Source organism: Cervus elaphus, chromosome 5 (genome assembly GCF_910594005.1).
Source record: "Cervus elaphus chromosome 5, mCerEla1.1, whole genome shotgun sequence".
Classification (NCBI taxonomy): domain Eukaryota; kingdom Metazoa; phylum Chordata; class Mammalia; order Artiodactyla; family Cervidae; genus Cervus; species Cervus elaphus.
The window spans coordinates 30,017,175-30,031,362 of NC_057819.1; the positions used below are offsets into that span (position 1 = coordinate 30,017,175).

Genomic DNA, 14,188 nt, shown 5'->3' on the forward strand with positions numbered 1-14,188 from the left:
TATCTTTTATTGAAGTTTTAAACTTCATCTAGAGATGAAAATGAATTAGTAATTTTATATCTAATTTTATGTAATATAAAATGATGTAAAAGCATTGAAAACTCTGGTGTTATTCATTTTTTCACCTTCAAGCTCTGCATTTAAAAGTTTTCGTTTGGGGATTCAGCAGTAAATAGAGGATAGATCCCTGCTCTTTCATAGATCTATTGGCAAGCAAATAAATGAGATATAATTCCTTTTAGTTCTAAGAAACAACTAGGGTGTGCTATGATGGACAGTATTTGGGGAAATACTCAAGATTTATGACTAGTAAATCTTTCCTAGATTTTTGTGTATGGTATTTTTTGGTTTATCATAAATGAGTCAATTATATCTCATTATTTACAGAAAATAACAAAAACTCATGGCTAAGAGAGTAATAATTGAAACTATATTTCAGCAAACATGCCTTATCAACATTTATATGAATCATTGCATGTATATAAGAAACATTTTAGTGTTTGGATAATACTTAGAAATGTATATAGAAAAATAGAACATTCAAAATACATGGAATGCTTAACAGTGTAGAATAGTGGATAAGACAGAGAGCAGCATATACAAAAGGATGGCCAATATTTTATTTAATTTGTACAAAATTATCCAAAAATCATGATTTGACTTTAACTTTATTAAAAATTATTGTTTTTGTAATTGTAGAAATAACACAGGTAGATAAAAATATGGGTATGCAAGTATAATTCCAACTCCAATTTCTATACTTACATTGGAAGCCCAAGTGAATAATAATCAAATAAAGCCTCATTAGAAATAGTAAATTGAATTTGCCAATGAACATTTATATTATTAGCTGCCCACCTGCCTCTCATAAATGTAACATTACCACGAAAAGATTAAAAAAAATCAAGAAATGTTTCTGTTAAAAGCTTATGGAGCAAATCAGTGTTATATCCAAGCATGTATTTTTCTGCCAAATGCATCCAAGTCCTGGGAAGTTCCCCAGGGGGTGCCTTCCGATGAAGGACTCAAGTTTCTAGGCTGTCATCTAAATGTGGAGGGATAGGATGCAAAATGCATTTGAAAGTAAGCAACTTTATAGCAAATTGTTATGATATTTGTGACAACCTAGGCTCCTCAAGATACATAATAAACATATATGTGTCCTTCCCTACTTCATAGGCACTAGGTGGATGTGAAATTACCTTGAGCAAGTGATGCTCTTACAAAGCAAGGTACTTCAGAACCACTTGTGGAAAACACTGTGGGCCTTCTTGATCACAACAAATAGACTTGTAAAAGATGATATTTTGGAAGTTTTGCACATGATTGGTAGTTGGAAGCTTATGTTCTTATTTGTCCAGGCAGGAAGTTGAAATAAGAGATGGGCATTGAAAAGGGAGAGGAAGTTTCCATCGGTTTGCCTTTCATGTCTTTTTAGAACCTGTGCACAATTTTCACAAATTGCTTAGTTTTAATGAAATTAAAGGGAATGGCAACCCACTCCAGTATTTTTGCCTGGATAATTGCATGGACAGAGGAGCTTGGCAGGCTACAGTCCATGGGGTCACAAAGAGTCAGACACAACTGAGCAGCTAACAATTTCACTTTCAGTGAAATTAAAATTTAAAAAATACAAACACTGTGCATTGCTTTTTTTTGATATAATATGGAAACATTTGGCATAATTAGAATTTACTTCAGTTCAAATCAGCTCTTTATATCTGTTATGTATTAGCTGTAATATCTTTCTAATCTCTCCAATGTATCGATCATTATAATTCACATTAGGAATAGGATAGATTTCTAATCTTGGAGAAGGAAATAGCAACCCACTCCAGTACTCTTGCCTGGAGAATCCCATGAATAGAGGAGACTGGCAAGCTACACAGTCCATGGGGTCGCAAGAGTCGGACAAGACTTAGTGACTAAATCATGAAATCAATCCGATTTCTAATCTAAGTTATTTGATAAAAGGATAAGAATAGCCATTCTTTTATTCAACAGTTTTTAAGATGTGGATTGTGTGCAATTACTACTCTAAGTTCTGCTAATGAATAAAAATGACAACTATTGTAGCATCTGAAGTATATGTCTTCTTCCCAACTAGGAAAAAGAGATAAATACAACTTTTTAAACTAAAGCATAGTAAAAAGTAATATTGCCTTTTGTCCCATAATTATTTTATTTATTCACTGTTCATTTGTTTTGACATTTGAAAATAATTTTGTACAGTTTAAGCTGAGCACAGCTGAAAATATTTTAACTTTTTGGAATTCATACATAACCTTCCTTTTTTTGATGGGAAATGACATTTTTATCTAAAGTAAGTATTAAAAGAAATCATCTCAGACATCTGGAAGTGTCTCTTCTGTGCCAATGCTAGGAGAATATCTGTGTCACTTATTTTCTTTCTCTAGTCAGCAAAGGCTATTATGATGCTGCCCATAATTTGTGATTAATTTGGGAGACTAGTTGATATCATGGCAGCTCTAGAATGATGTTGTAAAGTGGTGCCTGCTTTAGTCTATGTCTGTGAAAGTGAAATCCTTTCCCTCAGTTAGGGAACATTCAAGGTCCTAGAGTGGAGCCAGAGGAGTCTTGGGAGAGATGTCAGATGAGATATTGAATATCTCTCTGTCAGATGTTTGCTGTAACCTTTTATCTTCACGGACTGGGAACATTCATTTCTTATCCTTGCTAATGTTTACCTCTACCACTGTCTTCAGGGTTAAGGTATAAATATGCATATGAGCTACTGTAGTTATCCTCCCAGATAAGAAGTGGTTCACAGGGCTGAAAATTATGTTGACAATGCATAATCCAGGAGTGTTTCTTTGTAGACTTGCGCCGCTTTGATTTGCTGTTCCCAGTGGCTCTCGGAGCACCCAAGGACAATAAAAAGTTTGTCATTGCAAGATCTCTGAACAAAGACTTAGAAGCTGAGACTGGGTATCACAGAGCAGCCTGGATGTCTGCTTCTCAGTCTCATAATGGAGTTGCGAAAGTTTGGGTGAAACAGGTCCCATCATTCCATCCTCTTAGATCACATAAATGATGTCTATTTACAGAACAAAATACTCCATTTTTGGTGAAGTTCACTTTGTGAAATTGCCCCAAGCAGAAATGACTCCTGACTTCTGTGCACACTGTGATTTTGCAGTCAGATGTGTCAGGAACCTCACCCCTGTTTGCGTCTGTGTCTGGCAGGGTACTACACGTGTGTGGAGGTCATCTTCACCCTGAGGAGGCAAGTGGGTTTCTACATGATGGGCGTCTATGCCCCAACCCTGCTCATCGTGGTTCTCTCCTGGCTTTCCTTCTGGATCAACCCTGATGCCAGTGCTGCCAGAGTGCCCCTGGGTAAAGTGTCTCTCTTGGGGGGTCAGGAGCGTGTTTGTGTCTTTATAGAAGTGACTATGTAATTTTGAATTCATACTAAATCATTCGGAAACAGTGAGCCTTGGAATTGTTTGTAACCTTTTCCCCAGACTTCCTCCAATCCTTGACATTGAACTAGATTTTCTCTGTGTTTATGCATTCTATAATTAAACCAAGTTTTCTCTTTTTGTGTCCTTGGGGTATTTTAAGCAGTTAATCCATCCTAAATTGATGCTCATGAAATAATTATTAATAAGTGATTTTCATGGATAATGGAAGCCTACAATCCCCAGTGGTGCCAAGCTTAAAAACAAATGACTATTTGGGTAGAAATCTTTCTAAATCATTTTCTATACTATCTCATACTTTTCATCAGGGAATGTATAACAACAGTTATCGTTTTAAAAATGACTTGGCATCATTTTCCTGAACACTAATTATTGTGTGTACCATCAGGAGAGCTAGACAGAATAGGATCGCCAGATAGATATATATCAAGCCTATTTGTTATTTTTAATGCTCTGTAACATAGAAACGCCATTAGCCAGAGTTGGAAATTATATCTGTATTAAGGCATAAGTAGTCTTTGATTGGGAAAATAATTGAGAGCCTTTCTTCTGGGTAAAGTGAATAAACTTCAAAATAAGTACATCGTAACAACACATTTTGATTACTTGGAGAGTTTTAAAATTTTTTATTCATGTGTATGTGTGTGTGTTTTCTGAACACCACATGGAACTTATATAGGTAAGTCTGTGAAATATCTGACCTCTCAGCAACCTGATTAGTTTCAGCGTTTTATTTTTTTTTCTATCATCAAAAAGGCCTTGTGCAAGCCTCCCTCCTGACTTACTGGAGGAATTAAATGAAATACAGATATTAAAGAATAGGAAATCAGGAAAGAGCCAATGGAAATGACAGTTTTATCCAGATAAGAAATTTGGTGATTTTTCTCTAATAAAAACCACAGAGACCAGATCTATATCTTAATAAGCAGAAAAAAAGTGAGAAATTTCATCCTAAGAATTGTTTATCTCTAATGATAGATTAATCCTGTAGGAAAGTAGAATTAACATTGTAGATATTGTACTGGGACTAAAACACCTCAAAACTTGATTTAAAGTCTTATGCTTGTCAAAAATATCATGCTTTTCCCTTAAATTGCTGAATATTCTGTTTATTAGAGTTATCTTACTGTCATGCAGTGGTCTAAATTGAAATATCAGCCTTCCTAGGATGGTCTGGAGACATCCCAATCTCTGACTTGTTTTTGGAGGAAACTCTCTATAAACCGTCATCTCTTATAGGACTTCTGATTATAAAATTCTTAAGCTATCACTTAGCATCCAGCAGACCCAACTATTTGGAAAGAAGTTAATGGTTAAATATCAATCTCTAGAATCAAACCAGGTCTGAATTCCAGCTCTGTGCCTACTAGTTGTAACAACTAGCCATCAGATCTAGCCTCTATGAATATACTCTTGGATGTCAACAGGGATGGAAAAGTACTGCAGGGACTTTTGGAAGTTTGGAAGAAAAAGTGAGTGTTAAGCTCATTCATGAGTTCATAATGTGCCTCATTTACACATTACTTTACAGTTTACAAAGCACTTAGACATATTCTAGTTTATTCAACAGATACCATGGAGTACTGACTATGGGCTAGGTACTATGCAAAATGATGGGGATGTGGTTAAAGAGTAAGTAGTGAATAAATAGTTTATAAAATAGATTTTAAAAAGCCCAACTCAGCCTTCCTGAATTTTTGCTCTCTTGGGAAGAAACAGACACCAAATAAGTACAACATGTAATATGTAAGATGGAGACACAGGATGGAAAGTTGAGGGCAGCAGCCTGCTTGTGGAGAACTGCCTCAATGAGAGATGTTGAGAAGAGCAGGAAAGAGGGGAGTGAATGGACCACTGTGGATTTCTAGGAAGGGAGTGTGATTGGTCAGCGATCAGGACAGCATCCTTGAGGCAGAAGCCTGCCTAGGATGCTAAGGAGTCCAGTGAGAGAAGAGGAAATCAGTATATGAGGTCAGAAAATTACCAGTGTTGAGAGATGGGCTATGGAACACTTCTTAAGTAATTCTGGTGACTTTGGCTTTTATTCAGACTGAAATCTGAAGGCCCTGAGGGCTTTTGAGTATGATCTGATTGAAACTGTAACTGTTTCTCTTTACTGCTTTGTTTAGAATCGTCTGAAAGGCAGGAAAGGCGGCAAAAATAGAAGCAGGGAAAGCAGGTAGGAAGCCTGAAATAATCACTGATGTGAGCCAGGGAGTGTTAGTGGAGGTACTTAGGAATATTAGATGATGGATATGGTACAGAAAGATTTGTAGATGTGTTGCATGTGGGATTTAAGAAAGTAGAATACACTTAAGAGATGAAACTGCCATTAACAGAGGTGAGTAAAGCTTCAGGTAGAGTAGTTTTGAGAATGTGGGGAGGTTCCGGATGCACCGAGTTTGAGACGTCTGTTAGGTGGAGATAGCAGGTAGGCAGTAGGCTGTACAAGTCTAGGGTGTCTTGGAGAAAACAAGATTGGAGATCTGAATTTGAGATTTCTCAGGATTTAGATGGTATTTAGAGGGGTGAGTGGAATGGAGGTAGCGGAGTCTCAGGGCTAAATCCTTGAGATTGAGAAGATGAGGAACAGCCCGTGTGATGTGGTTTCCTAGAATCCTGCCAAGTGGATAATTATGTGTTTTCAGGGAAGGAGGGTGACCAGTCAGTGCCTGTAGATCAAGGCCAGGGCTAAAGACTGCCCTCAGCTTTAGCAGCCTGGGGAGTCCCTGGCGTGCAGGACAAGAGTGTCCATGGAGTGAGGAGAAGGAGAAAGCCTGGTGGGAGTGACTTCAGGAGAGCACAGGAAGGGGAGAGCACTGCCCTCTGGAGATGGGCAGTGTGACCAACTCGTTGGACACTGTTAGGTGCCAAAAGTAAAAGAGGATGGGTAAATAGTAGGGGTGGGAATGGGAGTCGAGAGGCTTTCTTGGTTTTGATTTTTTTTAAGGCAGACTGTCAACACATGGTTATTTTTGGTGGAAAATAATCAGTAGGAAAGGAAAAATTAGCAATGGAAGAAGCTCAGCAGTAGTGAGGGAAGATGGGTGGTAGGGAGGGGCGAGACTGGCCTTTGCTAGGTTAAAGTCAATTTTTCCCTGGGGTCAGCAAACTCCTTCTGTAACAGACTGGAGAATAAACATGTTAGGTATCTGTTGAGACCCCCAAATCTTCTGTCATAGTGCTAAAGCAGCCTTTGACAATACGTAGCTGAAGAAATGAGGATGTATGCTAATTAAACTTGATTTATAGAAATAGGTGGTGAGTTACATTTGCCCTGTGCGTTGAGATGACTGACCCTGGTCTGTAGGGTCAGGAGAGAAGGCTGAGCAAGTGGGCACAGACAGAGAACGTGGACAAATGTGTTTGTGGGGCTTGTCATTGAGTTTGACCTCTTAATAAAATAGTAAAAAAGATCATGAGCTGCAGGTGTGGTAAGAGAGAATGTTGTGGGTTTGAAGGGAGAGAGAAAGTAGTAAAGGAGCAGAGGAAATACATTCTGACTGCCTGGTAGGATCCTGGACCTCTTGAGGTCAATGATCATAAATTTAAAGTGGGATCAGTCAACATGTTGGCAGCGTATGTCATGGCTGGGCTTCCCTGTTGGCTCAGACGGTAAAGAATCCACCTTCATTGCAGGAGACCTGGGTTCGATCCCTGGGTCAGGACGATTCCCCTGGAGAAGGAAATGGCTACCCACTCCAGTATTCTTGCCTGGAAAATCCTATAGATAGAGGAGCTGGCAGGCTGCAGTCCATGGGGTCACAAAGAGTCAGACATGACTAAGCTACTAAGCGCACATGTCATGGCTACAGTCTGGTAATCATGTACTTAACTTCTCCACCTGGTGGAGATGACCCACAAGATTTGACTGAGAATATTATCTATAGCTTTTGTCTGAGGTAAGGAGCAGCGGCTGTGCTTTGCTGGAACAGCCGTGAAGAGAGATCCCGCATCCAAGGTAAGAGAAACCCAGGTAAGACAGCAGGCACTGAGAGAGGGGATCGGGGGACAGACAGACTGAAGCTATAGTCACGGACAACTAGCCAATCTGATCACGTGGACCACAGACTTGTCTAACTCAGTGAAACTAAGCCATGCCATATGGGGCCACCCAAGACAGACGGGTCATGGTGGAGAGGTCTGACAGATTGTGGTCCACTGGAGAAGGGAATGGTAAACGACTTCAGTATTCTTGCCTTAAGAACCCCATAAAGTATGAAAAGACAAAAAGATAGGACACAGAAAGATGAACTCCCCAGGTCAGTAGGTGCCCAAAATGCTACTGGAGATCAGTGGAGAAATAACTCCAGAAAGAATGAAGGAATGGTGCCAAAGCAAAAACAACACCCAGTTGTGAATGGGACTAGGGATAGAAGCAGGGTTCGATGCTGTAAAGAGCAATATTGCATAGGAACCTGGAATGTTAGGTCCACGAATCAAGGCAAATTGGAAGTGTTCAAACAGGAGATGACAAGAGTGAACATCAACATTCTATGAATCAGTGAACTAAGATGGACTGGAATGGGTGAAATTAACTCAGATGACCAATATATCTACTACTGTGGGCAGGAATCCCTTAGAAGAAATGGAGTAGCCATCATAGTCAATAAAGAGTCCGAAATGCAGTACTTGGATACAATCTCAAAAATGACAGCATGATCTCTGTTCATTTCCAAGGCAAACCACTCAGTATGACGGTAATTCAAGTCTATGCCCCGACCAGTAATGCTGAAGAAGCTGAAGCTGAACAGTTCTATGAAGACCTACAAGACCTTCTAGAACTAACACCCAAGAAAGATGTCCTTTTCATTATAGGGGACTGGAATGCAAAAGTAGGAAGTGAAGAAACACCTGGAGTAACAGGCAAATTGAGCCTTGGAGGACAGAATGAAGCAGGGCAAAGGCTAATAGAGTTCTTCCAAGAGAATGCACTGGTCATAGCATACACCCTCTTCCAACAACACAAGAGAAGACTCTACACATGGACATCACCAGATGGTCGACACTGAAATCAGATTGATTATATTCTTTGCAGCCAAAGATGGAGAAGCTCTATAGTCAGCGAAAACAAGATCAGGAGCTGAGTGTGGCTCAGATCATGAACTGCTTATTGCCAAATTCAGACTGAAATTGAAGAAAGTGGAGAAAACCACTAGACCATTCAAGTATGACCTAAATCAAATCCCTTATGACTATACAGTGGAAGTGAGAAATAGATTTGAGGGACTAGATCTGATAGAGTGCCTGATGAACTACAGATGGAGGTGCGTGACATAGTACAAGAGAGGAATCAAGACTATCCCCATGGAAAAGAAATGCAAAAAGGCAAAATGGCTGTCTGAGGAGGACTTACAAATAGCTGTGAAAAGACGGGAAGCGAAAAGCAAAGGAGAAAAGGAAAGATATACCCATTTGAATACAGAGTTCCAAAGAATAGCAAGGAGAGATAAGAAAGCCTTCCTCAGCCATCAGTGCAAAGAAATAGAGGAAAACAATAGAATGGGAAAGACTAGAGATCTCTTCAAGAAAATTAGAGATACCAAGGGAACATTTCATGCAAAGATAGGCTCAATAAAGGACAGAAATTGTAGGGACCTAACAGAAGCAGAAGATATTAAAAAGAGGTGGCAAAAATACACAGAAGAACTGTACAAAAAAGATCTTCATGACCCAGATAATCACGATGGTGTGATATCTCACCTAGAGCCAGACATCCTGGAATGTGAAGTCAAGTGGGCCTTAGGACACATCACTATGAACAAAGCTAGTGGAGGTGATGGAATTCCAGTTGAGCTATTTCAAATCATGAAAGATGATGCTGTGAAAGTGCTGCACTCAATATGCCAGCAAATTTGGAAAACTCAGCAGTGGCCACAGGACTGGAAAAGGTCAGTTTTCATTCTAATCCCAAAGAAAGGCAATGTCAAAGAATGCTCAAACTACTGCACAATTGCATTCATCTCACACGCTAGTAAAGTAATGCTTAAAATTCTCCAAGCCAGTCTTAAGCAATACGTGAACTGTGAACTTCCAGATGTTCAAGCTGGTTTTAGAAAAGGCAGAGGAACCAGAGATCAAATTGCCAACATCTGCTGGATCATCGAAAAAGCAAGAGAGTTCCAGAAATCTATTTCTGCTTTATTGACTATGCCAAAGCCTTTGACTGTGTGGATCAAAATAAACTGTGGAAAATTCTGAAAGAGATGGGCATAGCAGACCACCTGACCTGCCTCTTGAGAAACCTGTATGTAGGTCAGGAAGCAACAGTTCGAACTGGACATGGACTAACAGACTGGTTCCAAATAGGAAAAGGAGTACTTCAAGGCTGTATATTGTCACCTTGCTTATTTAACTTATATGCAGAGTACATCATGAGAAATGCTGGGCTGGAGGAAGCACAAGCTGGAATGAAGTTTGCCAGGAAAATTATCAATAACCTCAGATATGCAGATGACACCACCCTTATGGCAGAAAGTGAAGAAGAACTAAAGAGTCTCTTGATGAAAATGAAAGAGGAGAGTGAAAAAGTTGGCCTAAAGCTCAACATTCAGAGAACTAAGATCATGGCATCTGGTCCCATCAATTCATGGCAGATAGACGGGGAAACAGTGGAAACAGTGGCTGACTTTATTTTTCTGGGCTCCAAAATCACTGCAGATGGTGATTGCAGCCATGAAATTAAAAGACCCTTACTCCTTGGAAGGAAAGTTATGACCAACCTAGATGGCCTATTAAAAAGCAGAGACATTACTTTGCCAACAAAGGTCCGTCTGGTCAAGGCTATGGTTTTTCCAGTGGTCATGTATGGATGTGAAAGTTGGACTGTAAAGAAAGCTGAATGCCAAAGAGTTGATGCTTTTGAACTGTGGTGTTGGAGAAGACTCTTGAGAGTCCCTTGGACTGCAAGGAGATCCAAACAGTCCATCCTAAAGGAGATCAGTCCTGGGTGTTCATTGGAAGGACTGATGCTGAAGCTGAAACTCCAATACTTTGGCCTCCTGATGGGAAGAGCTGACTCATTGGGAAAAGACTTTGATGCTGGGAGGGATTGGGGGCAGGAGAAGGAAGGGACGACAGAGGATGAGATGGTTGGATGGCATCATCGACTCAACGGACGTGGGTTTGGGTGGACTCCGGGAGTTGGTGATGAACAGGGAGGCCTGGCCTGCTGTGGTTCGTGGAGTCACAAAGAGTCGGACATGACTGAGCGACTGATCTGAACTTTGAGAAGGAACTAAAGATTCTTGTGCGTGCATGCACACATGCTTAGTCATTTTGACTCTTTGTGACCACATGGACCATAGCCCACCATGCTCCTCTATGGGATTTTCCCAGCAAGAGTACTGGAATGGGTGCCATTTCCTCCTCCAGGGGATCTTCCCAACTCAGGGATAGAACCTGCATCTCCTGAATCTCCTGTGTTGCAGGAGGATTCTTTACCACTGAATCAGTAGGGAAGCCAAAGGTTTTCGTCTATGCTTAATGACTAATCTCCCTGGAGAAGGATATGGCAGCCCACTCCGGTATTCTTGCCTGGAAAATCCCACGGATGGCAGAGACTGGTAGGCTACCTTCCACGGGGTCACAAAGAGTCGGACACGACTGAGCAACTTCACTTTCAATGACTAATCTATTATTATTTGATATCCTTTGCTTTCTTTTGTTTCTGCATTTTCTCACTTCTCTGATTGAAGTTATTCTTTGGCTTAAGTTGTTCGAGAAGGCAGTCAGGGGACATGAGGGACAAAGACCGCAGGGTCCTGCTCCACTTCAACAGTGCGCTTTCCCATTAAACAGTTGTTGGAGATTTGGGTTGTTTCCAGTTTTGGAGTGTTACAGATGATGCTACAAATAATTGTGTGCAAGCCTCTGTGTGGGCATATGTTTTCATTACTCTTGGATAAACACCTAGAAATGGGATTTCTGCATTTTGTGGGGAAAGTATGTCTTGCTTTTCTAAAATAGTGTTTATCAATGTAATGGTACCATTTTTCTTGTTTTTATATACTCCTCTGTCACATACTTCCCAAACACTTAATTTTTCTGTCTTCTTGTGGTGCCTCTAGTACAATGTCGAATAGAATTGTGAGAGATGTTTATTCCTGACTCTGGGTAGCAATAGTTGAAGTATTCACTGTTGTGTATAATACAGGCTCTCTATTCTGTAGCTCTCTTGATCAGGTTGAAGAGGTTCCCTGCTTTTCCTAGTTGGCAGGGTTTTTATCATGACTGTTGAATTTTGCCAGATGCTTTCTCTGTGTATGTCTAAATGTTTATGTTGTTTCCCTTTATTTGATGAGTTTTACCAATTTATTCCTAGATGATAGATGAGTTGGAAAAATTATTAGCACAAACATGTTCGTAATATTGATTTTTCCTTTTAATGTCAAGCTGTAGCAATGTGTTCATTCCTATATATTCCTGATGTTGTTAACTGGTGATTTTTTTTTTTTTTTTTTTTTTACTGCTCTAGCTAGAGGTTTATCCATTTTGTTTGTATTTTCAAAACATCAGCTTTGATTTCATTCATTTTTTTCTATTTCTTTTTCTTCTTCATTGATTTTGGCTCTTTATTCTTTCTTTTCACTTAGTTTAGATTTTTAGTTTTTTTTAATTTTTAAAATTAATTTGTTAGGAGTAATAATTTTTATTGGAGCATGGTTGATTCATAATATTGTGTTAGTGTCTGCTGCACAGCAACGTGAATCAGCCATACGGAAACATATACCTACTCTTTTTTAGATTCCAATAGATTTTATTTGAGCTTTTTTTTTGATGCTTGAAGTAGAAACTCAGTTCATTTTAGGTCTTTCTTCTTTTTTAATTTGAGTACTTAAAGTTACAAATTTCCTTTGTAAGCCCTGCATTAGCTGAAGTGCACAAATGTTGGTATATTTTTACCTTCTTTCATTAAAATTTTTTTTCTTATTTACATTATGATTTCTTATTGAGCCCATAGATTTTTTAGATATGTGTAGTTTGGTTTCCAAATATTTAGGATTTTCATAAGTACTTGAATATGATTTAATTTTATCAGGGAACATACTTTATGATGTCAATACTTTTATGTTTATTGAGCGTTTTTTAATGGCCCAGCCCAGCATATGTTTCCTAGCATCATCCCATGCACACTTGCAGTGCATGTTTATCATTGCTGGTGTAGTATTCATAAATATGAATGGAGTCAAGTTAGTTGATAGTACTTTTAAAGTCTTTCTTGTCTTTTGTCTAGGTCATAGTTACTGATGAGGGTGTTGTTAAAATCTCCAACTCTAATTATGGAATTATGCTTCAGATATTTTGAAGCTCTGTTATTAGACCCACACATATTTATAATTTTACCCAAAAAGAAAAATGAAATCATGTTACTGACTTAGATTAAATTTCAGGATATTCTCTCAATATGGCTATGTTGACTCAGTGTATATTTTCCTTTCTCTATTTTTTCCCTACATTGTTTCCAAAGATTACAAAATGAATTTTCCAATCTTTTCCTAGGATAGCTCATATTATTTTTAAAAATTTAGGAGAAAAACATGTATCACTTACTCTAGATTAATTTTGCTTTTTAAAAAAAAGATTGGTTTTGTATTCTAGTTTTATTTTTCTTCCTGTTTTTTTTTTTTATTTACATTCTTCATTGCTAACAAAAATCAAAGCTTCCTCTGTGAATTTTAGGTAGACTTTGTCTTCAGTTATTTCTTTAAGTATAAAAGTCTTATACTTTTATAAGGAATGTCTTATACTTCTTACTGTAAGTGAGCTTTAACATTTTCTTTTCCTGGTACATGAAATGCTTTAGTTGCTGCTAAAAAAGGATTTTTTAAAACAAATAATTTTCAATCATAAATGTAAAAGATGAGTAACTCAGGTCACAATTCAGATCTCTAGCAGGCCACGTACAGTACCTTTCTTTCTTTGTATAGTCTTTTCTTATTGTCTGGAGTAGTGGTTCAAGATCTTTTTGATTGTAAGAATCTCCTCCAAAAATTTCAAAAGTATTTTTGGATTTGCACGTGGTAGCAATTGTAGTTTTGCTTTTAACTGTCCCTTGGTTAGAGTGATGTGAAATGATAACATGCTGATGTAATAATTTAGTATATTTTTAAGTGAATTTTCATGTTATTAGTAACAACTACATATGTATGAATTTAGAGAGTATTGTAATTCATCTCCGTGTGGGATAAAAACGATTTGAGGTTTAGATAGTAGCTTCTGTGTACAGTTTCTCCTAACCTCGCTCTGTTGGTTCTGTGTGTTGTGGATAGAACCCCCTTTCTTTTCCTTTCCATTCTTCACACTTTTTTTCCCCCTTTTTTTCTTCTTTTCCTTTTTTGGTCCTCTAGTTTTGGGTATTCCTCTTTAATTCAGTGCATTCCTAGCATATGTGCTTTTAAAGAATCATTCTACAGATGTTTCCTCTGAGATTGGCCGAATGAGAACTCTCTGGACATCCAATAGTCAATCAGAGTTCACTATAAATAATGGTCTTTTAAGGATTTTATCACTATAAAGTATTTTCTTTTATACTGATGAGCTGCAAACAGCTTTCTCTTCACTCTGAATTCTTTATAAATGTTTTTTTCCAGGTCAGTTCTTTATGTAATTGATCATTGCTTTAATTTATATTATTTGTCAGCTATAACATTTAATATGTGTAGACATACACAAATTTATCAGAATTTATATAAATTTTGTGGCCTATTCCCTGATTTGGAACTAGACTTGATTTGTTTTTG

General features: G+C 38.3%; 1 protein-coding gene across 2 annotated transcripts in view; it reads left to right on the forward strand.

Moving 5' to 3' along the window:
- Window positions 1-14,188, forward strand: part of GLRB (glycine receptor beta) — a 94,339-nt gene that overhangs the window by 63,336 nt on the left and 16,815 nt on the right. For both annotated transcript variants that reach the window (XM_043902283.1, XM_043902284.1), the window contains exon 8: window positions 3,208-3,360. In XM_043902283.1, the coding sequence (XP_043758218.1) occupies window positions 3,208-3,360 (153 nt within the window). The remainder of the gene's footprint in view (window positions 1-3,207; window positions 3,361-14,188) is intronic.